Here is a 27,617-nt window from a genome sequence, read left to right as displayed (position 1 = left end):
TTTGTAGCCATACATCATTAATAAAAAACAAAGGCTTGATCGACAAAATAATACAAAGTCAAAATAATGACTGCCTTTTATGGTCAGTAAAATACAAAAGGATGTACATAAAATTAATGCAATGCCTCTTAGTTAAATTTCTTGATACGATTTTCGTACTTTGCTCTATCCTCAGCCTTTCATTAACTTGAGTTCTGCAGACTCGTAGTTCTGATAGAGGTCTTCCATCAAAATAAAATACTGTAGAGAAGTTCGTCAATGATTTTTGAAGTATCTTATATAGATATGCGTTTAACTTCGGGTTCATTTACATCATCTTCAACTTCTTCCAGTATTTTAAATAATATTTTTGATTATTTCGTCATTACTCCCCCACAACTTGAAATAATTACGTAATGTGCAGACCAGTACCTACAAAAGTTTTCTCCTATTGGTTAAGGAGAATTAGTTTTCCTTCCTAAAGCGATTAAACATCTCAACCCTCGCAGGGTAAGACGCCCACCTTGTGACGATTCCAGTCGCCACACCACCACCCGTTCCTTGCCATGATGGGTTTTAATGGGAGTCGTCTTATAGACCATAAATTGATTACACCTCACAGTAATAAGCCAGGCCTCGGTTGGGATGCAACCGATGTAAATGCCTCGGTAGACATTTACATCGGCTTTTTTTTCTTTTTCCTGTTTAGCCTCCGGTAACTACCGCTCAGATAATACTTAAGAGGATGAATGAGGATGATATGTATGATTGTAAATGAAGTGTAGTCTTGTACAGTCCCAGGTCGACCGTTCCTGAGATGTGTGGTTAATTGAAACCCAACCACCAAAGAACATCGATATCCACGATCTAGTATTCAAATCCGTGTAAAAATAACTGGATTTACTAGGACTTGAACGCTGGAACTCTCGACTTCCAAATCTAGTTGACATTTACTTTCTTTCAACCATCGTCGAGATGCCGCTACACTCACGGCTGCGTAGGATCCATGCCCTAAAACAACGCAATCCATGCGTTTAAAAACCGGTTAAATGACTTATATGACTAAAAACGATGTGTTATTTTACGAATGAAATAAAGAAACATACGAACAAGTGGGTCTTTTAAGCTGACATAATATTATATGAATTATACCAATATGTTTATATTTTTACAAAACTGCCATAATTAAACGGCTGCCCCGAATAATCGGTGGTTCTATTTACCGGAATTCACTGTATTGGTTTAAAGTTTAAAAGCGTAAACATTTTTTTGTCTGAGATTTTGTTTATTTATTAATTTATTCATTAATCATTAACAAAACAATTAGGACCAGTTATAGCAAACGACAACTAAAATTTCGATGTATATAAATCTCGTCGCAAATCAGTTTTTAACGTCTGATTTTCGAAGTTGAAGGTTCTCAGGTTCAAATCCTAGTAAAAGTTAGTTGCTTTTATACAGATTTGAATTTTAGGCAGTGGATACCGGTGTATTTTTGATTGTCGGGATTCAATTAACTACACGTTTCAGAAATGTTCGTCCAGAATCTGTAGAAGACTACATCTCATTTACGTATCATACATATCCTCATCTCATTGCTTATTGTTCACTTGTTGAACAGATTACAACTTACACATTAGTTAGATTACATCATCATCAAACTTACAGAATTAAATCACATTTCAATACAAATTATCTCCACACACGTATTATAAAAGATTTAGAATAAATATAAAACAAATTAAAAATAAATAACAATACCCAATAAATTGCCTAAGAAATAAATACCTTTCTTTTTTCTGTTTAGCCTCCGGTAACTACCGTTTTTAGATAATACTTCAGAGGATGAATGAGGATGATATGTATGAGTGTAAATGAAGTTTGGTCTTGTACATTCTCAGTTCGACCAATCCTGAGATGTGTGGTTAATTGAAACCCAATCACCAAAGAATACCGGTGTCCACGATCTAGTATTCAAATCCGTGTAAAAATATCTGGCTTTACTAGGACTTGAACGCTGGAACTCTCGGCTTCCAAATCAGCTGATTTGGGAAGACGCGTTCACCATTAGACCAACCCGGTGGGTTAAGAAATAATACCTACCCGACATTGTAATATCCTCTGAGAGGCTCAAAAACTAAAAATTAACTCGCATATGCATTTTAATTATTATGCTTGTCTCCTTAAGTAAATACTCATACTCTTAAGTAAATAACCTGTGTGACAAAAATACATGCAATGTTTAAAAAAAATAATGAAAAATAACTCTTAAAAAAAAAAAATAATCGTAAACTGGAACTGAAAAATCCAAGTACGTAAAATTAGAAAATGTATTCTCATAACAAATTTTTACTTAGAATCTCATGAATTGTAAAAGCAGAACATATTGCAGGTTCAGTGTTAAACAATAAAGATTTATGAAAGTAAAATAGAGTTGCAGTATTCAGCAACAATCATCTCCTTGTACTCCTCTGAAAATTGCCAGTGTGATATAATATTTAGTTTTTAGTAGTTCTTTGTCATATGAATAGGGAATACAGGACGTATTTCTTATGGTATCTAGCACTGTAAAGCATAAAAAAATGGTAACTTTAGCTGTAAAAACTAAGTAGTATAACTAATAATAGGTTGGATTTTTCTAGAAAAAATGTGACTTTTTAATATTTGAAGTGATTTTTTACCTTAGAAAAATATCTTTTAATTAGTTTACTTAACATGGGATCTTCATAAAGTAGATTGATTCTAAATACCAAAAACGTTTATCGCTAAGTTAATTGCGCCGAAGTCTAGGCATTTAATTATAACGGTTTGTTATTAGAATTAATCTGAAATTTCAAATTAGAATTACCTGTATTTTACCTACCTTTTACGAAGTAAAGAAAGTATTGTGATCGCGAAAAATTTCGGTTTTCAGATTTCAACGGAAATATCTATTTTGACTATTTTCGGCGTGACGTCTACGTACGTATGTATCTCGCATAACTCAAAAACGATTAGCCGTAGTACCTTGAAATTTTGGATTTAGGACCATTGTAACATCTAGTTGTGCACTTCCCATTTTCATTACAATCGACTGAACCAAAAGTGTCCAAAAAAGCCCAAAATCCAAAAACGTTGGATTTTGAACCTTTTCTTAACTGCAGTAATAAGCCCTCATTAAGATCTTTTCAACTGTATATCATAAGTGGTACTTATTTTCATAGGTTCCAGAGTTATAGCCTAATGAAATATTTGGATCTTACAAGGCGAAGGTACATCGGTTCGAATCAGACTTCATCTCCCTTTTTTCAACTTTTTTTTTAATTTAAATATATTGATTTATTAATAATTATTAACCTCCGATTGTAAAAAAAAAATACAATAAGTAATTCAATAATAACAATAAAAAAAATATGGGAAAATATCAGAAGTTTTTAATGAAAAAAAAATTTATGTACTTTTCATTTAAAAAAAAAAAGGTATGTATATGTATTATAATAATAAAAAATGTAATAGGCGTACAAGGAAGTCACGTGATACCCACATCAGATTTGGTAAAACATCTGATTATTCGTTTTTGTTTTCATTTTGTTGATGGTTACATCATAATAATTAAAAAAAAAAACATAGTATTACATAGATATAAGACATAAATTTATTTAAAATGTAATAAAGGGACTTTTGTCTATCCTAATATTTCAGGTAAGAATGTTGAATTAATAATCGAACAAATATTTGATGTTAATAAAAACTAATATTTCAGCAATCGTGTAACTGTCCAATTTATTAAAGAATTGGAGGATCGTATCTCACCTTCAAATGAAATAAATTTAAATGAAGCGCAGCAAGAAGTGTGTGTATGTAATTTAACAGGCGTACGAGGAAGTCGTGTGGTGTTCACATCAGTTTTTATAAATTCCTTTAAATAAAAGTAACTAATATAATTAAAACATCTATTACTTTGAAAATGACGGATAATTGGAAAAACTTTGATCCAAAAATTAATAAATCTTGAAAGAAGATATTTACCCTAGTTTTTGAGCTACATTCATTAAAGTTTCGCATTGTGGTAAGTTAAAGTAAGGTTTGAATTAAACTAAAGAAGTAGATATCGATTGTTAATTTCATTACAGCTTTTTATATAGAAATTCAATATCGTTAATGCTATGTACACTATCTGAGAAAATTAAATTTTCCATTATATTTTAATATTCAGGTCGTCTGAAATAAATTTTGTTCAATAAAAGTTTAATTCGAATTAATAATTTACGTAAAAGTAATTTATTTGAGAAAAAATAATCGAAAGGCCACTTTCATTTTTATTAATTATTTTCCTTTCCAGTGAGTCGATCGAGTGAATTCATCATCAATGTTTGAAATGAAAGAATTGAAAATCATGAAATACTGTTAATGACAGAGAAAAATGCTGCAAAATTTATGAAAACAAGTTAAGTGGACTTACAGAAAATGTTAACGACAAAAATTAAAACTAAGTTGAAAAAAACTTGTTTATGTCGAACATAAAAGTTCGTTTTACGATGATTTAAAATCAAATGTAATTTTGAAATTGTATGGAGTATTTCCAAGTGAAAAAATAATTAAAAACTCGAAAGAAATAATATACAAAACAAATAAAATGTCAAAGTTTTTATTGATATTCGCACTAATCATATCTGTGTGGTGTTTCTTCGACGAACAGAACCAAATTGAGGCTCCGAAGAGAATTATGTACATTATTCACTTTTTGTCTTTTTACATATTATTTATATTAAACATGATATCTTTCATTACAAACACAGAAAAAATATGCACGTCACTAATCGAATCGATCGATTCTATCGATTTATTGATTAAAGGTTTTCAGCTGATGTTCAAAAAAAAGAAAAAACCGATCGTGAAAATTAGAAACGAATTTTGGATGCTGTTTACTACAATTACTTGGATACAGTCGATAATTATGCTGTGTATAAAGATACGATATCAAAATGTTTGGTCGTTCATGTATTTTATTGGAATATTAAAATAGGTTTTTTGGTTAACATATATAAGGTTGCTACCTACATATAAAACCATTTTGGCTTATCAGTTAAATATTAGAGGAAAAATCATCGCCAGTTATCTCGAAAATTTTGTAAGAAATCGGATGTAACCAATTTTTCTATGAATAAGGTTAAATGTTTGGAAAAATGTCGTATAGCACACGATCGACTGGTGAAAAGTATAAATCTGATATGTACAACCCTTGGATTGCATATAAGTTTGTTTGTAATACATTCAGTGATTGTATTATTTTAAGTAACTTCATTTTTTAAATCTGACGCATCTTTTGTGATAAACTTCACCGTTATTTGCAATCATCTGTTCGGCGATATATTTTTGTCGCTTATATCCACGTCCCAGAAACTCGTTGTAAATGTAAGTCATTAAACTTTATTAAAATAAATGCAGTCACTGACTAGATATGTGCCGTGAGGTGTAGAGGCGTTTTGACGAGAGCAGTTTTGAATGAGCACACGACACTGTCGGCGGGATCATGTCCTGAATATTTTTTTCATTCCTCCTGAATTATCCTTATAACATATAAATTATGAAACAAACACAGTAATTTATATACAGTAAACGAAAGAAAGTTAATTTTGAATTACCTTTAATAAAAGATAATTATAATTGCGATATAAACTTAAATTTTAATCTTTCACTTTTCTATTTCTGGAGGTTTTTTGTGTTTGTTTGTTCTCCTGCTCTGGGCCGGCTCAACAATCAGTATTACTCAACCCAGGGGAGTGTCCTTGCGACTCTAATGAGCCTCGCCACCTACCGGCATGGCAGGTCGGCTCACCGGTTCCGGATCTTTTCCTTATTTTCTGCCTCTAACCGCTAAGGCCAGGGACACCGGACCCGGGTATGCTGTTCCCGTGCTCTGCCCCAGCAGCCAGGACTCGGTCGTTATGTTATTTTTTCCTCTTCTTAAAGTAACTTCTCTCACTTCTTGTAATCCACTTCCTTTGCTCGTATAACTCAGCCACGAATCTCTCAATTGTCAGCCATTCCTCTTTACCTCTCAGCGTATACTTTGTTGCAGTTTCCGGGGTAATCTCTTGTATGTTATATCTTGCTTTTAGATCCTCTCAACGTGCACATTAAAATAAGGTGTGGGAGGGAGTGTCCTCTTGATCGCAGTACAGACAATTTGGGAACTCCCTTCTTTTAAATCTGTGTCTTTCTGGAGGTTGCGGTCAACAAATGCAATATCGACGAATACCATTGCTTATTTATTATGAATAATTATGTCAAATAGAAAAATTAATAATCAATAAATTGAAAATTACTTATGTTGTTAATCATATACTGAAGTGTACAAGCAATGTATAGCAGAAATGTTTGCTAATTTTGAACTTGAGAGTATTATTTCTACTTTGAAATAAGTAAAAGTTAAACGCCAAAATAGTTTGGGCATGAATTGCTGTATGTCGGCCAAAATATCTAGAAGTTAAGTGTACTGTTTCACTCTCAATTTTTCTAAACATTTTGACTTATATTTGATGGACATTTATCATTTGCTTTTAAAGAAAATTCTTCGACATGATTTTTCAAAGTTTTAGCTCTTACATTCAACTCACATCCTAAGTAAGTGTAATAAGAAGTTATCACACGTAGATTCTAGAAAAGTAAGACGCATTTATATAATCCCAGAAAAGTTTGATCCGAGTAATAATTCGGAATGTATCCAGGAATTAGTAGCGAAAATATCAACGAATAAGCGTAACTGAAACATTAATCATCAACCATAACTCTTTTCGGATTTTTTTATCGGTTTTATTATTTTTTTTTGTTACTATCTTAGGAAAATTATCGATTAATCTATCGATCGATTCAGTAACAGTTGTACAAAACTTATCCATATTTTTTATAAAATATATATGGTTTGTGGCTACTGTTATAAAGGAGAATAATGATACACAACATACAAAATGTGTTGTACGTTGTACATCGCTCTCTGTTTTTGTACAAAACTCCAGAGAGGAGAAAAAAAATAAAAACAAAGAAAGCAAAGAAATAAAAATTAATTTTTTTGTAATTTTACATGCTTTTTATACATTTTTTTCCGAGATCTAGCAAACCATTTGAATATAAAGTTTCACTTTACATCATCATAAAATTTTGCGACATGCTCCCCAAAAATTAGTTTTTTAGTTTTATTTTATTTTTTTTATATCTTTGCAGTATCCAATTTTTAAACTTAATTTTACACTTATATTATTGCTATCTATCTCTACGTTTTAAAAGCAAAAGATCCGTCTTATTCTATCGAAAATTGTCTTTTAAATAATTAATTTTAATTATTTAAAAAAAAATATATTATTTTTTTTTTTAATGGATTTTGTATGCTTTTTATTCCAATTTTTATTAATTTACCTATTGTAATTTTAAAAAAATCATTCCATTTAGTCGATTGAATTTAGGTAAACAAACACTTATTTCGCAAAATAAAATGCTGGGTAGACCCATCGATTTTTTTTCTGAAAAATGAAGTATTCTTGTGTGTGTATATGTTAAACTATTTGTACGAGCACTCACTCCATCCGTCATGTATAATTTCTTAACAAATTACCGTAAATGTTTCTAAAATATTTTTTTATTGATATAAATATGGCTCTGGGAAAGAATTGAGGTGAAATGTTTTCTAAATCGAGGCCAGTATGGCTTCACGAAAGGGGTTGGCACTGAGGATTGCATCTTAAATGCTTATGACGAGGTGGAAAGCGCCGATTGTAATATGTTTTGGCAATTTTTATAGACAGCATTTCCTTCCTTGTGTTGGAGTTCTGTCTTCTATGAGTTGGAACACTGCAATGTTCCGTTAGCTCTGCAGGCCGTAATACGTGACTATTTGTCTAATCGTACAGCTCTGTTTAAAGATGCGCATCTAGCTGTGGGAAAATTCGTCACCAGGGGAAGCCCGCAGGATTCCGTTCTCGGTCCCTTGCTGTGGAACCTGGTATTTGACGGGTTTCTGGGATTGATATTCCCAGAAGGGATCACGTCCCAGGTTTTCGCCGATGACTGTCTCCTTATAGTTCGTGGTAATTCACGACCGCAGCTAGAAGATCCCCCTGGAACTTAGAAGTCAAGGGGAAAATTGGCCACTCACAAGCGGCGAGTCAATGTGGCGAGAGCCGGATTGTCGGAACGTCTGGGAGTTCCTTGATGCGGTTGCTATTTTCAACCGACGTAAATAGTTTACTTAAAGGAAAGACATCTAACGCGGTGCTGTGGGAAGCTAACCTTGAGATATATGGCTGACCACTAGCCACTTGGGACTCCAAGCGCTTTAATATGGTGGACAGATACTTGCTGGGATTCAACGACCCGGGCGTGGCAGACAATTGCTGTCTAGACAAAGTAAGTTTTAATTTATGGATGTCGTATATATTTTTAGTAGCTGACGGGGTGCACCTACCCATTTTAGCAAATATATGACAAGTGAGCGGTTGAGACACGTAAGGCGGTGGTGTATAGCACCGCGCTTAGTCCGCTCACGCTGTTAGGTAAGCCCTAGGAGCTATTTAGGACACTTGTCGCTAAACTGTTTCGAGGTTCAGTAACCGTTTGTGGCACAGACATTCAGTCTTATGCTTTAGGGCAAACGAATGTGGTGGTGGCAGTTGAAATGCCAAGCAAATCAATATCTTTACCTCCAGAATATTTTATCAAGGAAGACACCTCCTTCTTTGTTATATGAAATTGCAGAGTTAAATTTTCTTGAAAAAAAAAGCAGCTGTAGTTTTTCATTGATTTCAGCTGTGTAGTACTCAGCTGTGGTGCTATAGGAGAATGTTAAAAATCAGATGGGTGGATAAAGTGACAAATGAAGAGGTATTGCGGCAAATAGATAAAGAAAGAAGCATTTGGAAAAATATAGTTAAAAGAAGATAAAGACTTATAAGCCACATACTAACGCATCCTAGAATAGTCCCTTTAATATTGGAAGGACAGGTAGATGGGAAAAATTGTGTAGGCAGGCCACGTTTGGAATATGTAAAACAAATTGTTAGGGATGTAGGATGTAGAAGGGTATACTGAAATGAAACGACTAGTAGCACTAGATAGGGAATCTTGGAGACCTGCATCAAACCAGTCAAATGACTGAAGACAAAAAAAAAAAAAGTGTAGTACTCAGAAGGATGAGTAATGTTGATAATTCCATTTTAGTCCTTCTGACCTACATCCTTAACAGTAACTGAAAGAGCTACTGCCCTCTTTCAGAAATCATTTCTTAGTCTGGCTCTCAACAGATACCTCTCCGATATGGTTGCACTTCGGTCCAACTACCTGTATCACTGAGCACTCAAGCCCTCACCCATCGGCAAGGTTTCATCATTCATAGAGGGGGCATTGCGAGATAAAGTATCAAAATGTTTTTGACAAAACTTTATGGATCTTAATTTTACCCATTGCATTCAATACATTCTAAACAAGAAAATGGTGTTAATCTATGTTTATATAGAGAGAGATTAACCATTCAAAAGAAAGATTAAAATACATATTTATACCAGCAGTTCCCAAAATGCAAAATTTTCAAAATCAATTACAGTTATATTCCTGTACAGGGAAACTAATCACGCAGTAAATCATGCTTTTCCTTTTACACTGACAGTTGAATGTCTGTGTAAAGGGAGAAGTACTGCATTGTAAAGTTCTCTAGATCCTTTGATGTTTTACTTCAGAATTACAAAAAAAGAAAGAAACAGTTAAAGGATAGTTAATAAATCACTCTCTGTTATTTTTTTTTATTTATTGTAACAATAAAATTTTAATTTGCTATATAATTATACTTTTAATTAATTAATTTATTTTTTTATTTTTTATAGGATGCTGGATTTAATTTTGTAACAGCTGTAGGATGCTTCTAATATTAAACAGAATCACTCACCAACAGCATTTTCAACACTACCTCCGTTAGTAATTTCTGCTTTATCAAACTTATATAAAAAGTGGTCTTCTAAACTAGAAACCTAAAATTAAACAAAACACATTTAAAATGAAGTAATGTACAATTTAATGAATTATGTTGTTCATAATTAGGAGTTATATTTCTGGGAGATTTGTAAGGGAAAATAGGTAATAATCAGTCATTTGTGAAGGAACAATTCACTACATTAATGTTTTTGATACTGATAGAACCAATACTTATAAAAAATTTAAATGATAGAATCATCAAATACAAGTGGCAGAAACTTGTTAGAGTATTTTGCAGATTTTTCATAATTGATAATGATAAGGTAACAATTAGTGCACCTTATGTGAAGTAGGATCATTTATAATCTATTTGTATTGCCTTTAATGTTATAGGTTTTTAAGAATTTTCAATGGGTGGGATTTTTTTTCTGATCGCTTGGAGTTGGAAATTTCCTTGGAGAATATAATGTAATAATCACTATAATATTCCTTCTTTTTCTGTTTAGCCTCTGGAACCGCCATAAGGTATTATTTCAGAGAATGGATGAGGATGATATGATTGAATGTAAATGAAGTGTAATCTTGTATACTCTCAGGTCAACCACTAATAATGTAATTAATAATGCTCTGCCCTTTTAAATCGATTACTCCTTGCGGAGTTAAATGTAATCGCATGGTATTTTTGTTTATTGCTGCCACTTTATGAATGCTGAACCAGTTTCCATGAAATATTTATCAAATTATTCCTACTGTGATTATGTCAGCAATGGGGATCATGATTTGAAACAGAACAAAGTAGCAGTCATTTGGATGCAAGTTTTCCCTGTTACACTTTTCAAAATTTTATTTGGCATTTGTAGCTTAATTCTATCTTTACTAGTTATTTAAACCTATGTTCCAGATTTATATGTCAAGATCAGTGACTAATATGATTTATAGGCAGTCTGAAATCTAAAGGCACGTATCTGTGCCTCAACAACTCTTATAAAGAATGTTTGAAATGGCTCACCTTTTGTATTCTTGCCCTTTAAATCTTCTTCTACTTTCTGTAATGACTGTATCCAAATATATGTATTCATTTACATTGCTCCAATATGTGTATACACTATTACCTTGCATATCTTTGTACTAATTTCAATATTACAAATGTCCAATACCCCTTGAATTTCCTTTTAATTTTCACAGTGTCCATATTATGAAGCCAGTAGCAAGTAATGTTCAAGATGGCATTTCTTCCTTATCTTTTTGCTTCAATGTTTCTCTTATATCATCCATAGCTGTTAAAATAGCAACAAAGTTTACTGTTTATAAGCATTGGAATATTACACTCCTGGACTAAAGTTTGTTAAATCCAAAACTATTCAGTTTGAAATAAATATTTTTCTGTCTTTATTTTTATATACATATAATTATAATTTTTTTCCTAATATTCTTTTTTTTTATCTTTTAAGAATAGCAGTTACTTGGGTTACAAGGATAAATAGCTCCCTCAAAAAAGTTAAATTGTATTTTTCACAAAAGTACAAATGAAATAAAAATTGTTAAATGTTGTAAATTTGAAAATTTCATGATTTAAATTTCTGAAAACTTTGTCTGATAATAGAAGTCGGAAATTATATCTGCAAGTACAATGACAGTATACAAATGGAAAAGAGTTAGCTAAAGCACTGTTATGCAGGTGTTATTTAAAGGGACTACTACAGGACAAATTCCTTGCCCAAAGTGGATGTTATAGGAACTTATTTATTTTCATTCACTTTAACGTAGCATTTTAAAACCATTATTGTAATATATTTAAAGATACTTTGTGCAAATAAAAGCCATTAAATTGCTTGTCTGTTGTTACAACTGTTGCTTAATCTAAAAATGTCCAATTGTTGATTTTTTAATAAATTCTGTTAGAAATATAATTTATTTGTACTGATTCATCTTTGTAAACACAACTGTTATATTAACGTTTGTATGCATAGAAGTACACAGTGAATTTGATAAATGTTGCATTGGCACTATTTCTTTTTCAGCTTTTCAAATGAAAAAAAAACGTACAACATAAAAGAGCATAGCGTTCATGATTCTTTATACTATTGCTGAATGATTGTATGTAAAGTTATAGTATAATAATAAAAGACATACATTATTTATTTTTTTAATAAATTCAGTGAATCAATGAAGAAAGTACTGTAATGTTCCTTAGACAGATCAGACATACATGTGAGTTAATATGATGAAGAGTAGTTAATTGAATCTAGCCCACCTAGTGGTCTAGTGGTTAACGTGTCACAAGTCAACTGATTTCAAAGTCGAGAGTTCTAACATTTAAATCCTAGTAAACTCAGTTACTTTTATATGGATTTGAATACTAGATTGTGAATACAAGTGTCCTTTGATGGTTGGGTTTTAATTAACCACACATCTCAGGAATGGTCGACCTGAGACTGTACAAACTACACTTCATTTACATTCATACATATCATCCTGTGAAGTAATACCTTACAGTGGTTCCACAGGCTAAACAGAAGAAGAGAAAGAGAGAGTTAATTGAATCTGTGATGTAAGTTGAAATCATCTACCTGTAAGGTATGAATCTAGTATGTAAAAAAAAATAAACGATTCTTTGATCTGAAAAGTGACTTGAACTTTTCACCAGGTTAAATGATTATATCAAGGAAGTTTGTCAAATATGACAATGAACAAAATATAGCAGAATAAAGGGAATTCTTAAAAATAAAAGGGATTAAATTAATGATTGTTTTAACTTGTCATTCAATGGGATGCTAAGTTTGAAAGCTAAACAGATTATTATTTTCACAACTCATCATCATTTTCATACTTTGATATATGGCCCTTGCATCATGCATGATTCTTATTGCTTTATATTTTCAACAAAAAATTTTAGTTCTTTGTAGATCCAACATCTTTTCATTTTTATCATTCTTGATCTTATTGGCCTCTCTTCTTTTCACCTTCTGCTGATCCTTCTAGCAATGTTTTAGTCAATCCTTCTCCTCACGATATTTCTTAGACAATTAGGTTTCCTATTCTGAATTAAGCTTGTCCATATTCTAATTAAGATTCTAAATTTGTTCTCTCTTCTCATTACTTTTTTATTTTCTGATTGATGCTCCTACTTCATCCTGTTACATTTGTACTTGATCTTTAACAGGAAGATTATGTGGTTTTCTATTAGATCAGTACAATTCTACTGTATACTTCTTCCAGCATTTAAGTATATCCGTCTCCTTTTTTTCTTTTTTTACACGTAGTTCATATTACCTATTTCTTTCTTAATGTTCTGTATGTAATAATTCATCTGCAAGACATTTCTCATTTGCTTCTTGAATCTTATTGACTCATTATTCAATTTCCTGTAGAGCATCTCAACTTCTTCAACCTTGCTGTTTTTTTTTTTAATTGCCTATTTTCTTACATTTTTAGCTCTAGAAGCTAGTTGGGACACTGGCTGCTAAATGTTTCAAGGCTCAGTAGCCGTTTGTGGCACAGACATTCAGTCTTAAGCTTTAAGGCGACCAAATGGGGTGGTGGCGGGAGAAATGCCAAGCAAACCAAATTCTCTCTTATCCAATTGATGCAATTTGTTCCACCTCTTTTAACTAACTCCCTTTAATATTACTTTTATTTTTACTACCATAAGTACAGTGCATTTGAAAAGTTGCTGTACACTGGAATTATAGGAGTATAATGATGAAACTTCCTTAATTATTATGAAACAACACAATTATTATTATTAATTATTAATTAATAATCAATTATTAATCATAATTATCACAATTATTAATGATTAATTATCAATTATTAATTATTATTATTAATTATTATGAAACAACACAAAATGAAAAAAGAGAGTTCAATAAATCACATCTAATGTCTTGGTTTATCACTGAGTAACCAATGATCCACGGGCAACCAACCTAACATAAAAAAACCAGAATGCACCACATGATTCTAAAATATACTGTAGAGTGGCTTTTTGAACGCACTGTTATGATTACTATCAATAAAAGCACCTGGCAGTCTACATATCTGATTCATTGCATTTCTCAATTTCTCTTCTGGAAATAAATAGTTAATTTTTTATCTGTTTTCATCTCCAGCAGATTTCTAAAAAACTACCAAAGAAGTTGGGGATTTTGAAATCTCCAGCCTTCTTTAGTAGTTTTTTTACTAGCCTATATTATTAGCATTATTGTTAGTATATTTTGTAGTATTTATTATCCTTCTTCCACTTTCATTTTGTATTCTCAGTTGTTTCCTTTTGCTTGTTCATCCCTCCAAAGTACGTTTGGGTGCCCTACAGCACCAATTTCCATATTATTATTCTACAACAATGTTTATATTACTCTTCCATAATTTTCTCTTTCTCTTAATACAGTACTTCAATTGTACCATCTCCATATTGATTAGTTAGCATATAAACGTTTATTGAAAGCAGGTTCCTGGGTTTATTCTCATTCTAATAGCACTTTTCCTATCATTAGTAAAAACTATCCTAGTACACTGCTATTTCTTTTTTTTAGAATTATTCCTACATCACTCCTACCTTTTTACTTCCTGAATTGTAACATCATCCTCTAATAACTTCATCCTTTCTCATTTCACTTTATTTACTGCAGTTCCATTACTTCTATGTTTACGTTAATCTCTCTTTTAAAATTTTCTAACTTTTTTTTTGCAAAAATATTTCTACATTATATGTACCTGTACGTATTTCCTTTCCATCTTTTTCTGAATTCCAGTTGCTGATTACCTAAACCAGGTTGATAAAACATGATATTTATAGTTATTCATTTTAATTCATTAAAATTCGCTATCGCATTTAAAAGTTCAACAAAAAAAATCAGTAAAAACATATCCCTATTTATAATTTGTTAAAAATAACTTTTTGTGCTCTATAGTAAATGTGATTTCTAATATGCTGGCTCTCACAAAGTGTTATTTTCTTGAAAACACTGCATAAACCACTCTACATCATTCTGTTACACATGTATCAGTGAGTATAAAAATCTTCAACAATTTAAAAACTGAATATAATCTTTAACTTTCAGGCAAGTAATAGAAAAAGTACATCGTAATATTAAATGCTATCATTGAATATTTATACTTCCTTCCTCTACATCCTCCAGTTGACCTTCATTAAATAGTTAATTCCTTTTTCCACCACCACTTTCAGTTCTCTTCAGTATCCTCTTTAAAACCTCCCTTACTTTATACCCTAGCATTCGTTATGACTTATCAGCACTGTCCTTATCACTTAACTGCAGTTTTAATACTGATCAGGACAATCACTGTTCTATTCACTGCTAAACGATCACCAACAAAATCATACTAAACGATCTGTTATCAATACTATCTTTTAGACCTATAATTTAGTAATATCTTCCTGCATGTTCAACAACGAAGACCTTCTTACCATGTATCTGGATAAAAGTCATTATGGGTTATTTAATTATTATTTGAATAATTCAAATCATCATTTAAATTGTGTATGTGAGGTATACTAAGTCTGTTACTTTAGCAGCTCCTATATCATGCACATGGATATTAAGAGCCTCATAAAATTTTTGACTGGAATTGTGCACAACATATATATAAGTAGCATCGTTCATGTTATAGTAAGCCTTTTAAATATTAAGTTGCTACGTCTACTTTTATTTTCAAATTCATTAATGAGATCTTCTTTGAATTAAATTCATCAATTCACTACGACATGCTGTTTTCATCCTGTCCCAGCATACTGACTAATGCAACTGGTTTTGTTACTTGTGTCTCCCATAAGAGTTTTGAAGAACTGCAGGAGCTGTCTCTTTTCCCAGCATTTATTAATAATTCATATCACATAGATAAATTGGTATCAATATTCTGAGTAAATTACATTTTATTTTATTGTAATACATTTTATTACAATACTGAATAGTTACAAATAAAATCATTAATTTTATTGTAATACCACATAAATAGAGGAATGAAAAAGTACTAAACTGTACTGACCAAATTCTACTGAATACGCTGATAAATTTTCATCAATGTCTATCGAGGGACAATGGATTAAAGAAAATTTGAAAATGTACTGATTGGTTTTTTTTTTAAAGAATAGGACACTGTGGTTCAACATAACCACAAAACGAGATTTAAAGATCACCACAATTACGGCTTGTGTATAGCATTGGAAATTGTTGATCACATTAAAGGTTACATGGGAAAAATGCTGAATTAGTATAACAAGTACTTATTATTTTACTATATTTAAGAACTTATATAGTTCGCACAAGTCAACATGACAAGCAGCACCTGAATTATACATTCCTTGTTCAGTTATTCATAATGTTTTAAGCAACCTTTTAAAATTTGTTCTGGTAAAGTAGTGTCACATATTACACTAGAAGATAGGATTAATCGTAAGAATTCTGCTTGATTTGTTTGATGATGACAATTATTTTAATGAAATAAGTTCTTCTTATGAGGCTACTTTTCATTCACTTTTCATTCACTGTAGATAAAACATCAGATTCTGGGGTTCAGAAAACCCCCATTTCAATGCTGAGCACATCAGGACAGTTTGAAAATTAATATGTTACAAGTGACACTGGTCAGATCACTTCATTTTTCCTTTATGAACATTTACCTCGATATATTGCAAAATTTTGCCTTTCCTCATCAACAACATTTACAACATATATTCCAACAACTTGGAAGCCGCTACCACTACCACATCGAGTATACTGTTCATAAATTTCTGAAGGACAAATTTCCTGGTAGGTTGATTGGTCGCGGCCAAGTGGTAAAACAATTTGGTCAATTTGAAATATGACTATAGCTTGGAAATTAATAATCTTAAAATTTAAAAATGTTTTTTTCCGAAGTAAATAATTTTTATAAAATAAAATAAAGAATTACAGCAGTTGCAGGTTTTAGCTAAAATGTTACAGCTGCCTTTTAACTTTATTCAACAAATAAATTTTTGGACTGAACAATTATACATCAGGATAGAGAAATATAAAAATTATAGGGATAATAAAAAAATTTTGTGTTTTTTTTTTAATAACAGTGACCATTTTGATATGTAGGTTACACTACCTAAATAAAATAGTTTACTAAATGGGAAGTCTTTTTTAAACCTTTTTACACTAAATATACAATGTAAATATTTACAAGTAAAAATTTTGTTATAATGCTATTAACCATGAAGAGAAGGCTAATCAGATATCTCAAAACTTACATAATTGTCAATATGTTGATGCTGCAAACAGTATGTAAGACCAATACATTGAGTTGAAAATATCAATTTTCTTAACTGATAACCACTGACGGTGAAGTTTAATATTTTGTATTGTAAAATATTTTTATTTACAAAGGTCTGCAACTGAATGAATAGTTTTATATATTAGAAATAAATAATGAAAGGATATTTACATAAACATAAATTAAGATATTAAATAAGGCACCTAAAAAAAATTAATGGTCATGGGAATTAATAAAATAAATAAATACATTCTTTAAACATTAGGTGCATTTGATGTAATAATTCATGACTGCATACAACAAAGTTGTGTTTATAAAATACACACACACACACACACACACACGCACACACACACACATACACACACACACACACACACACACACACATACACACATACACACACACACACACTATATATATGTAATGTGTGCTTAATTATGGACCCTACAGTCCTAGTTTGAGATAGTACAGCTATAAAGTATGTTAAAGAGACATGGGTAGATCCATAATCAAAGATGTACTGATCAAACCCCAAAAAACGAGGATACATCAATTCAAGCTGATCCTGATAGTGTCTTCTGTATGGATCCAACAGGTATCTGGCTGAACACTAGATTGAGATATGGAAACAGTTGGTAATAGATAAGGGACAAAATTCTCACATTGACCACAATACAAGCTCATCCAAAGATCTTTAAGGTACTCATCAATCAGTATCCATCTATTTAATCAATAATTTCTTCAGGAAATTGAGGTATATTTATCAGGATAGAAACAGGTCATTATCGATAAATGGGTTTGCAATTATTAAATTCATTATGCATCATTTATTTAATGTTTTGACCACCTCAAATATATGCTTTTCTTCTAGATACTAAGGAATCAGCTGAGGACTGGTTTGGGCTTCATGAAGAATTTTAGAACCTTCATTTGAATTTTAAAAAATATAGAACTACATAAACTGAATATACACTACTTAACCAAACCCAAAATGTAGCAGTATGTTTATTAAATACAATTGCGAGATAAAGTTATCAAAGAAAATAGAGAGAGAAAATATAATCAAACTAGAATTAGTACTATTAAAGAGTAGTCAGTACTTTGATATTTGAGATAAAAGAGAATAAAATTTGTTCTTAATAAATAAGGGTTTAAAGGGGTATTACTCTAACACTACCATGAAATTAGATTTAGTTAGTCTATCTCATTTAATACACAAATCTTTTCAAGGTATCCTCATTCTTACCTATTAATACTTAAAATGCACAAAAATGTTCATCACTGTTTACAAAACATGTAATACTCTTACTTTATTTATAAAAAAATAAACCTCTGGGAACAGGATGGCAAGTGCAGTTGCATAATAACATAGGCAGTAGCCTGGATTTTCTCCAGGGGGAAAATATGAAAATGTTTTTTGTTAAAAAATGGTTTTATTTGAACATTTTAAAACGCCAAAATTAATAATTGGAATGCTATTCGAAACTATCTAAATCATAATTCAGCACTAGCCTATGAGAGTTCTCCATTAATCCTAACAAAATTTCTTTCTCACATTTATTTTTAGCTTCCAGAACACTTTTTTATGCACACTCATCATGCAAAGACCAACAAGCCGATTTTTTTATCATTGTTGACTGTAACCAAGTTTTGTCCTGCGTAAGGTGCTGAAGGATCTTTCGATAGTAAACGTTATGCAAGTGAGATAAGTAGTATCCATTTTATGGATGGGTAGAACAATTGGGTTTCTTTCACTACTGCAGCTAGTACTACTTCCTTCAGTTCGGCATTTGGCACATTTTTTCCTTTCCATTGGTTGTACTACAGCTTCGCCAAGGAAATCATTAAAATTGTAGTAACTAAAAAACTTGTAGTTTCTTAACAAATACTAATATGTCATATCAAGCATTACGTGAGGGTGTAATGTAAACAATGAGAATGCAGGCAAGTTCGCTCAGAAAAATGCTCTTCCAGAGACATTATTAATGAATTATTATGGAATAATTAGTGATCTTCTCTAAAACCCGCCAGCAGTCTATGCTCGTGGATTCGCACAATGTTTCTGCTGATTTATGACTCGTGGCATATTGAAATCATATTGAAATATGCTCAGCGATTGTTTCAGCATCTGCTATTACACTTTTACTTTCAACAACCGCATTTCCACGATGTCTTCTCTTGATGAAGTTATGATGTCTATGATTTTTTTTGTGATTTCCACATTGAAGTAAGTCCATATTTGTTAACTGAAGAGCATGTACCACCGGCAGCAGTAGTTCCGAATATTTTGGTATGAGACAAATACTAAATGAATTTCTGATTTTTTAGCACCATAATGCATTTGAAAACCGCTTTTTTCGTTGCATTCTGTTACCATCTGTTGACAGATTTTCAAGCGCCATAATAATTTGCACTTAGTATTTCTTGAATGTGGCAATACTTTTTTATTTTTGAGAGCAACAGATTACACAGAGCATTGGTATATTTGGTATACATTTTCGATAAAGGGCTTATTCTCAAAAGAATCTTATTATTTCTTTTAATGTGGAGGCCGCATGTTGTATCACTTTTAATTCATGTGAGCTGTTTACAACATAGTTCAGTTTGTGACTAGTACAGAAAAAGTATAATGCTCTCATATTCTTTTCTCGAGTAATTTTCTGGTGGACACCACCATCCTTCCCTGCCATACTGGAACACCCATCGTATCCTTCCCGAGTGACGCACTCTCATAATGAAATCATGGTAAACAAATTGAACAGTCGCCGAGCATTATTGATACATTCAGCAAAGTGTTATTTTCTAATCAAACAGTTATTTAATTAACATCACATTAATATACTTATATAAAATGCTTCATTATACTGAAATGGTGTGGAGTTTGTTTTTAATAAAATGATATCACTGTCAGACACGTTTTAACCTGTATTGGTGCGTAATACAGCGATGTATTGGTGGTAACGATTGTTTAAATGGTAGGGTATTCTGCTCGCTCCAGTTAAGAGCATACTTGGCGTGGAGAGATACTATCACCTCAATTTCCGTTTCTCTAAATTTTACTCAAAGAGTAGAATGATTTTTATACATATATCTTCTTTACATGCATCCTCACATATTTCAATGTTTTACTTCAATTTTCTCCTACGTAGCAGTTTGTCGAAGGCCAAGATCTCGGTAGTGAGAAAGTTATATAACTTTCTCGTCTTATATATATATATATATATATATATATTTCAATCACGCGCATATAAATATATATATTGTTATTACATATTCTTGTTGCGAGTGCGCGATTGAAACAAATAGTTCATATTTTATATTTTTCTTTTCCTAAATTCTTACATTTATAGCTTTTCCGTTTTTAATTGCTACATATGTATATTTGAATAAGTGTATACTTACAGGGCTAACAAATTTACATATATATGAAAACCGTAATTCAAACGGTACATTGGCAGTAAGCCAGTTTTCCAACAATTTTTCTTCAATTACAGTTAAAACTGGAGTTAAGTCTTCAACAAAATTGTTCATTACAGTTCTGGTATTCAAACGTAAAGTACATCTGAAAACAAACTTGAGGATAAACAAAACTTAGGAAATTTTATAATTTTTATTTACCATTAAAGTCACAAGTTTAGCTCATTATGCACAAAAATGATAATAATATTTTTGTATGTTTTTTAAATTATTAAAAAAATTAAAATCCACCTTAACAGCAAATTAGTTGTGTCTCTCTAGACCTTTCAGTACTTAAATCATCGTCAGGAGCTTTATGTGATCTTTTTGTTAGTTTTTTATATGCGTGATGGATGATCTAAAGAGGTGCTCTGTTATGAGCACCCCATTCTTTAGGGCATCCATCACGCATATAAAAAATTGGCAAAAACAACAAATTTTTAATTTAAAGCTATGACTTTCACGTAAAGCTTGTTGTCAAATCCATTCTGAGATACCGTCCTAAAATTATTTTTTACCGTTTGGCGTTTAAGTTAGGAGTGGTTTTTAAATTTTTTTTTTTCTACTTTTTAGTGCATTTAATATAAGAGTGGTTTTTAAATATTTTTTTTTTACATATTTTTTATTGTCACTTATACTCTTGTGATGGGTACCGATCGATGGGAAATATTGAGTCGTGAAATATTCAATTTCGGCGCATGACACAACAAAATTTTACGACCAGTTTCGAAATCATTCTTTAAATTATTCCTATATTATTATTCCACGCTAAACTTCAGTAATGAAATTAATATATCACAGTATATAACAACAGATTTTTCTATTTTTATATTATTTCACTGAAAAAAAAAAAAAAACACTTACCGCATATCAATTTTCTTAATTAAATTATTTTCTGTTTCTTCATCTCTGAAATACAAACAAAAATTAATGAGTTAGAATTCTTAACAATACACTTATTATCCGTGGTCTAGTCGCACAACATCTTTGCTGATGAGTTTGAAGCTTAATGATTTGCTTCATATGAACATTATTTATGATATTCATTATATATTTGTTGTAATCTGGTCAACTAGTGAACAATAAGCAAACACCCAATGGCCCATTGCGCGAAGGATGATATGCATGACGTGTAAATTAGTTGCAGTCTTGTACAGATTCAGGCCGGCGATGATCAGATGTGTGGTTAATTGAACCCCAACTACCAAAGTACACCGGTATCCATTGTGTAGTATTCAAGTCCGTATACAAGCAACTACTTTACTAGGAACTGAACCACAGAACCTTCGACATCAAAAATCACTTGTTAAACAAGTGATCTTGCGACGACGAGTTTACCACTTGATCAGCCTGGTGGGCTATACATTAAAAATTAAAAATAATTTTTACTTATTCATAGTTTCTTGCGATATTTCATTTACTGACAAAAAAAGTTTAAATATTTTAATATTTTGTGCGAAATCGTTTTAATGAAGCAGTGAGATGGGAACTGAGCATAATAATCTAGAATGATTTGTTATTATCTGAGTTATCAGTGGAGAACGATTTCCAATCACATTTGTGATGAATGTGGTATAAATATAACACTTATTTTAGTATTCTTTAGTACAGTGCTTTCAGAAAGCTGCTGGGCACTGGAATTATTGACGTGTAATGACGAAACCTTCCTTATTATTACTTTGTATTTTTATTCCATTTTTATAGGAATGGATAATAGAATAACTGGAATAGTTTATAAAAGGTGTTGAAAATGACCTCTGCAAACATCAGTGCCACATTGCACACGTTTCAATTTGTTGTCATACACTTTAACCAACTGATGTACTGCAATGCCTCGTACATATGTAAATCGTACGTGGTCTGTTTTGCGATACACTGCTCTTTTCGATGCCCCAGTAGAAAGTAATCTTTTTCTTTTCTTCTGTAAATTGATGTATCCTCCCTTATGTAATCATTCTTCATCTGTTAATAACGTTACGTCTAGAACATCTACGGAATTTTAGCGAATAAAACGTTTAAACCATTGAAAATAATTTAGTCTTTTGGCATGATCTGTAGTTTTCAGTTCTTGAACACATATTACTTTGCAGAGGAAAAGTTTTAGTTGTATTCTTACTGCTTTATGTGCGGTAGCCAATTTGATATCTTGCTGCTGTGCTAACTTACGCTTTGATGGACTTTTATTGATATCATCCGAAATATCAAGCAGCTTCTGTTCGTTTAGTTTAGTTGGTCTTCCAATTCGATCAGCGTCTTCAACAGAGACTATTGTTGGAATTTTTTCCAGAAGATTTCGAACTGCATTGCGGTGAAAACAGGAGTATTTGGAAACTTTTCTGAAAACTTTGCTAAATCAGTATACTTGTCATCTTCACGAAAGATATGTTGCGAGAGAAAAATGCATTACTCTACTTAAAAAAAAAAAAAAAAAAAAAAATTTTTTTTTCACATTATTGATTGCGATAAACGAAGTAACACAAATCGAAACTAAACATGTTCATTCGCAACTCAACAGCTGACGTCTTGGTTTATTAGTTACAACGCCCAACGGACCCACAGTGCAACCAACCTAATGCCAAAAGAACAAAATGCAATACATAATTCTAAAATATGGTGCACATCAACTTTTCAAGCCCAATGTATAATTTTGAATACCGTTTTCATATCTCTTACGCAACTAATAGATTTTTGATTCAACATTTTTCTCACCCGATCCGACTCCACAAATTGATTGTTATATTACATTAACTTTTTCTTTAAAAATATAAGTGTTAGTTAAGTCATTTTTTAGTAAAAATAGTAAAAATTTATGCTAATAAAATGTTTATAAGAAGGTACTTTAAGTATGTAACTGCTACTTAAATCTTTTTTTTTTTTCTTTTTTTCAATTGGACTAATTTATGCTAACAAGATCTTTATAAATATGTCACAAGAAAGGCTTGCATCGGTGGTTTTTAATATCATCCTGTTGTAAGAAGATATACAGGTAGACCAAAATTATGATGGGTGTCAGAGTAGAAATTTTGATAATACTAAAGTATAGCCTAATATTTTACAAATGAAAAATAAATATTTTTAATTTAGTTTCACCAGTTGCTGTCACAAATTATAAGAATCAATCCTTTAACCGCTTTTAAATGATTTTATACACTTAATTAAGTGTATAAAATCATTTATACACTTTAAGAGTTTACACTTAATTAAGTGTAAACTCTTTTGTCCGTCCCAGTATGGTCTTTAGATAAAAGGCGATCCACAATATTTTATTTTTGTAGTCGTTAGTAATAACAGAAAACTTTACAATTTGCCGTTAAATTTGACTGCTCGGAAATGGGCAGATCAACTAACAATCACGGTTAACAGTATTTATTTTTTAAATTATTTATTATATTAATTTCTTATTGTCATCGAGATAAATTTACTAAAAATAATTATAATTATGAACGTGGAATTATTTTAATCATTATTATTTTATTTTTTGCTTTTATTAATAAAGTTTGTTTTCAACAGATCGCTAAAGTGTTTTTACTATTATTTACTGAGTTTCATAAAAAGAATTGTTCAATATTAATTGCAATACAACTGCGGGATCATTTTTTTAAATTTGTTCAGTCAAATTAAATTTACAAACATCATACGTTGATTAATTAGTAATGTTCTCAGAAAATGCAGCACTGCCTTGTCTTGAATTTAGAGCATAATTTTAACCAAACTCTTTTCGTAACAATTAAAAAACCGAACGTAATTAGACACAAGTTGATGTAAAATAATTTCTTTACTTTAACTTGTAAAATGTACATCATTTATGAAGTTTAAGTCTTTTCAGCGGACTCCTGATAAACATTTTTTATAAAATAGAAAATAAATATAATTATGCACCTATAATATTGTTAAAATAATGCTTACCTTAAATCAAAGGTTGCTTCTATCGGAGGAGTTTCACTGAAAAATTATTAAATGGTAACCGGTTATGGAGGTGAAATACTTTTTGCATCATTAACATATGACTTACTTAGTAATTAATATGACTTACTTAGTAATTAATCAGAGCAATTTCTTTGCTCTGATTAATAGAATGTGGTTCAAACTTAAATAAAACTGAAGTGGACACACCACATGACTTCGTTGTACACCTATTAAATTACATAAACACATTTTTTTTTTAAAATGAAAAGTACATAAAATTTTATTTCATTAATAACTTTTGATATTTTTCATGTTTTTTTTAATTATCATTATTGAATTATTATTTAATGTAATTTTTTTTTTAAATCAGAGGTTAATAATTATTAATAAATATGTATATTTATATTAAAAAAAGGTAATAAAAGGAAATGAATTCGAATTTAATCCGATGTGCCTTCCCCTTGTAATTCATAATATTTCATTAGTTAAAATGTTATTTGGCTATAATTCTGGAACCAAAGAAAATAAGTACCACTTATGATATATCGTTTAAAAGCTCTCAATGAGGGCTTATTTCTCCAGTTAGGAAAAAGCCCAAAATTCAACTTTTCCGGATTTTGGGCTTTTTTGGATACTTATCGTTCAGTTGTTTGCAATCAAAATGGGAGGTGCACAACTAGATGTTACAACAGTCCTAAATCCAAAATTTCAACATCCTAAGGTTAATCGATTTTGAGCTATGCGAGATATATACGCACATACATACATTTGTACGTACGGAAGTCATGCAACTAGTCGAAATGGATTCAGCAATGGTCAAAATGGATATTTCTGTTGAAATCTGAAAACCGAAATTTTTCGCGATCGCAGTACTTACTTCACTTTGTACAAGAAGGTAAAACAATATCAGTAATTCTTATGGCTAATCATAAATAATTTTACATTGAATTAAATTTGGTTCTTCGTTCCTAATAAGTACGTTGCAATCTGTTTAACAAGTAAATAGGAAGGAACCATTTGCTTAATGACTGCCCAAATGATATGAGGATGATACATAATCTGGGGAATTCAGATTGGGCGATCGTGCAGGTCACAAATCCCTCGAAATTATTCGTTTACCAAAGACATTTCATAAAAAAGTAATTTACCTATAAGCTGTGCGCGCTTGGTGCCGTCTTGTTGGAACCAACCGTGATTAATTTATACTTCTGATAACTGAATAATGGAATTTAAATAGAACAGTAATGGTCACCATTAATTGCATTTTCAAAAAAGACTGGACCCACAATGCACATTCCATTCACCCCGACCAGACTCCAATTTTCGATCGGGTTAAGATTGTTCAAGTAATTTATGGGGGTTAGTTATGGGATCAGAGTCCTGTCTTTGTAAATTGATATAGCCTCCCTGATGAAACCATTCTTCATCTGTTAAAAACGTTACGTCGAGGACACCTACGGAATTTTGGTCAATAAATCGTTTAAACCATTGAAAATAATTTAGTCATTTGGCATGATCTGTAGTTTTTAGTTCTTAAATACACATTACTTTCTAGGGGAAATGTTTTAGTTGTTTTCTTACTGCTTTATGGTAGGCAATCTGATATGTCGCTGCTGTGCTAACTTGTCGCATTGACTTTCATGAACTTTTAGTGATTTCATCCGAAATATCAAGCAGCTTCTGTTCGTTTATTTTACGTGGTCTTCCAATTCGATCAGCGTCTTCAACAGAGACTGTTGCTGGAATTTTTTCGAGAAGATTTCGAACTGCATTGCGGTGAGGAACAGGAGTATTTAGAAAATTTTTTGAAAACTTTGCTAAATTAGTATCTGGAAACCAGATACTGTTAAATCAGTTTTGATAATACTAAAATATAGCCTAATATTTTACAGGTGATAAAATAAACTTTGTTTAATTCAGGTTCTGGAGGTGCTGCCACAAAAAGAAGCAATCCTTTAACCACTTATTTTATACACCTAAGTGTAACCTCTTTTTTCCGACGCAGTATGGTCCTTAATTTTTATCGATAAAAGGTGTTCCACAGAATTTTATTTCTGTAGTCGTTAGTAGTAAGATAAAACTTTACAATTTGACGTTAAATTTGACTGAATAATTTAAAAAAAGGGAGGTCTACAGTGCCATTTCTCAATTATCACTTAACAGATTTATTTTTTATTCGGCCATTTGACTGTATGGAAATGGATGCGTCAACTGACAGTCACGGTTACATGTATTTATTTTTTTAAATTATTTATTATATTTATTTCTTATTATCATCGAGATAAATTTACAAAAAAAAAAAAAAGAAAAAACAACAATAATTAATACCGTGGATATGTTTTAATCGTTATTATTTTATTTTTTGGTTTTATTAATAAAGTTTGTTTTCAACAGATCGTAAATGGGTTTTTATTATTATTTACAGTCCATAAAAATAATTGTTCAGTATTAATTGCAATACAACTGTGGAATCACTTTTTTAAATTTGTTCAGTCAAATTAAATTTACCAGCGTCATACGTTGATTAATTATTAATGTTCCCAGAATATGCATTTCTCAAAAATACTTTTTTTATAATATAGAAAAGAAATATTATTATGCACTTATCATTTTGTTAAAATAATGCTTACCTTAAATCATTTTTCTTATCATGCAGCCAAGGTTTACTGAAAAATTATGAAATGGTAACCGGTTAAGGAGGTGAAATACTTATTGCATCATTAACATATGACTTACTTAGTAATTAAAAATAAATTTCTTTGCTCTAATTAATAGAATGTGGTTCAAACATAAAAATTAAAAAAATCTGATGTGAACACCACATGGCTTCGTTGTACACCTATTGCATTACATACATACATTTTTTTATAATGAAAAGTACATAAAATTTTATTTCATTAATAACTTCTGATATTTTTTCATATTTTTTTTATTATCATTATTGAATTAGTATTTATTGTAATTTTTTTTATAATCACCGGTTAATTATTAATAAATCTATATGTTTAAATTTAAAAAAAAATTAAAAAAAAGGAAGTGAAGCAGAATTCAAACCGATGAACCTTCCCTTTGTAAGA

At 31.0% G+C, this 27,617-nt stretch overlaps 1 protein-coding gene across 23 annotated transcripts in view; it reads right to left on the bottom strand.

Moving 5' to 3' along the window:
* Positions 1-9,739: 9,739 nt before the first annotated feature.
* Positions 9,740-27,617, bottom strand: part of LOC142332969 (uncharacterized) — an 83,361-nt gene continuing 65,483 nt past the window's right edge. For all 23 annotated transcript variants that reach the window (XM_075379697.1, XM_075379698.1, XM_075379702.1 and 20 more), the window contains 6 exons: positions 27,171-27,206; positions 24,541-24,576; positions 21,499-21,543; positions 20,581-20,740; positions 17,153-17,296; positions 9,740-9,974 (listed from right to left, as the gene is read on the bottom strand). In XM_075379697.1, coding sequence (XP_075235812.1) covers positions 9,885-9,974; positions 17,153-17,296; positions 20,581-20,740; positions 21,499-21,543; positions 24,541-24,576; positions 27,171-27,206 — 511 coding nt within the window. In that variant the 3' untranslated portion in view covers positions 9,740-9,884. The remainder of the gene's footprint in view (positions 9,975-17,152; positions 17,297-20,580; positions 20,741-21,498; positions 21,544-24,540; positions 24,577-27,170; positions 27,207-27,617) is intronic.

This window comes from Lycorma delicatula, chromosome 12, assembly GCF_047948215.1.
Source record: "Lycorma delicatula isolate Av1 chromosome 12, ASM4794821v1, whole genome shotgun sequence".
Taxonomy (NCBI): Eukaryota; Metazoa; Arthropoda; class Insecta; order Hemiptera; family Fulgoridae; genus Lycorma; species Lycorma delicatula.
This window is presented reverse-complemented; position numbering and strand designations above follow the sequence as displayed.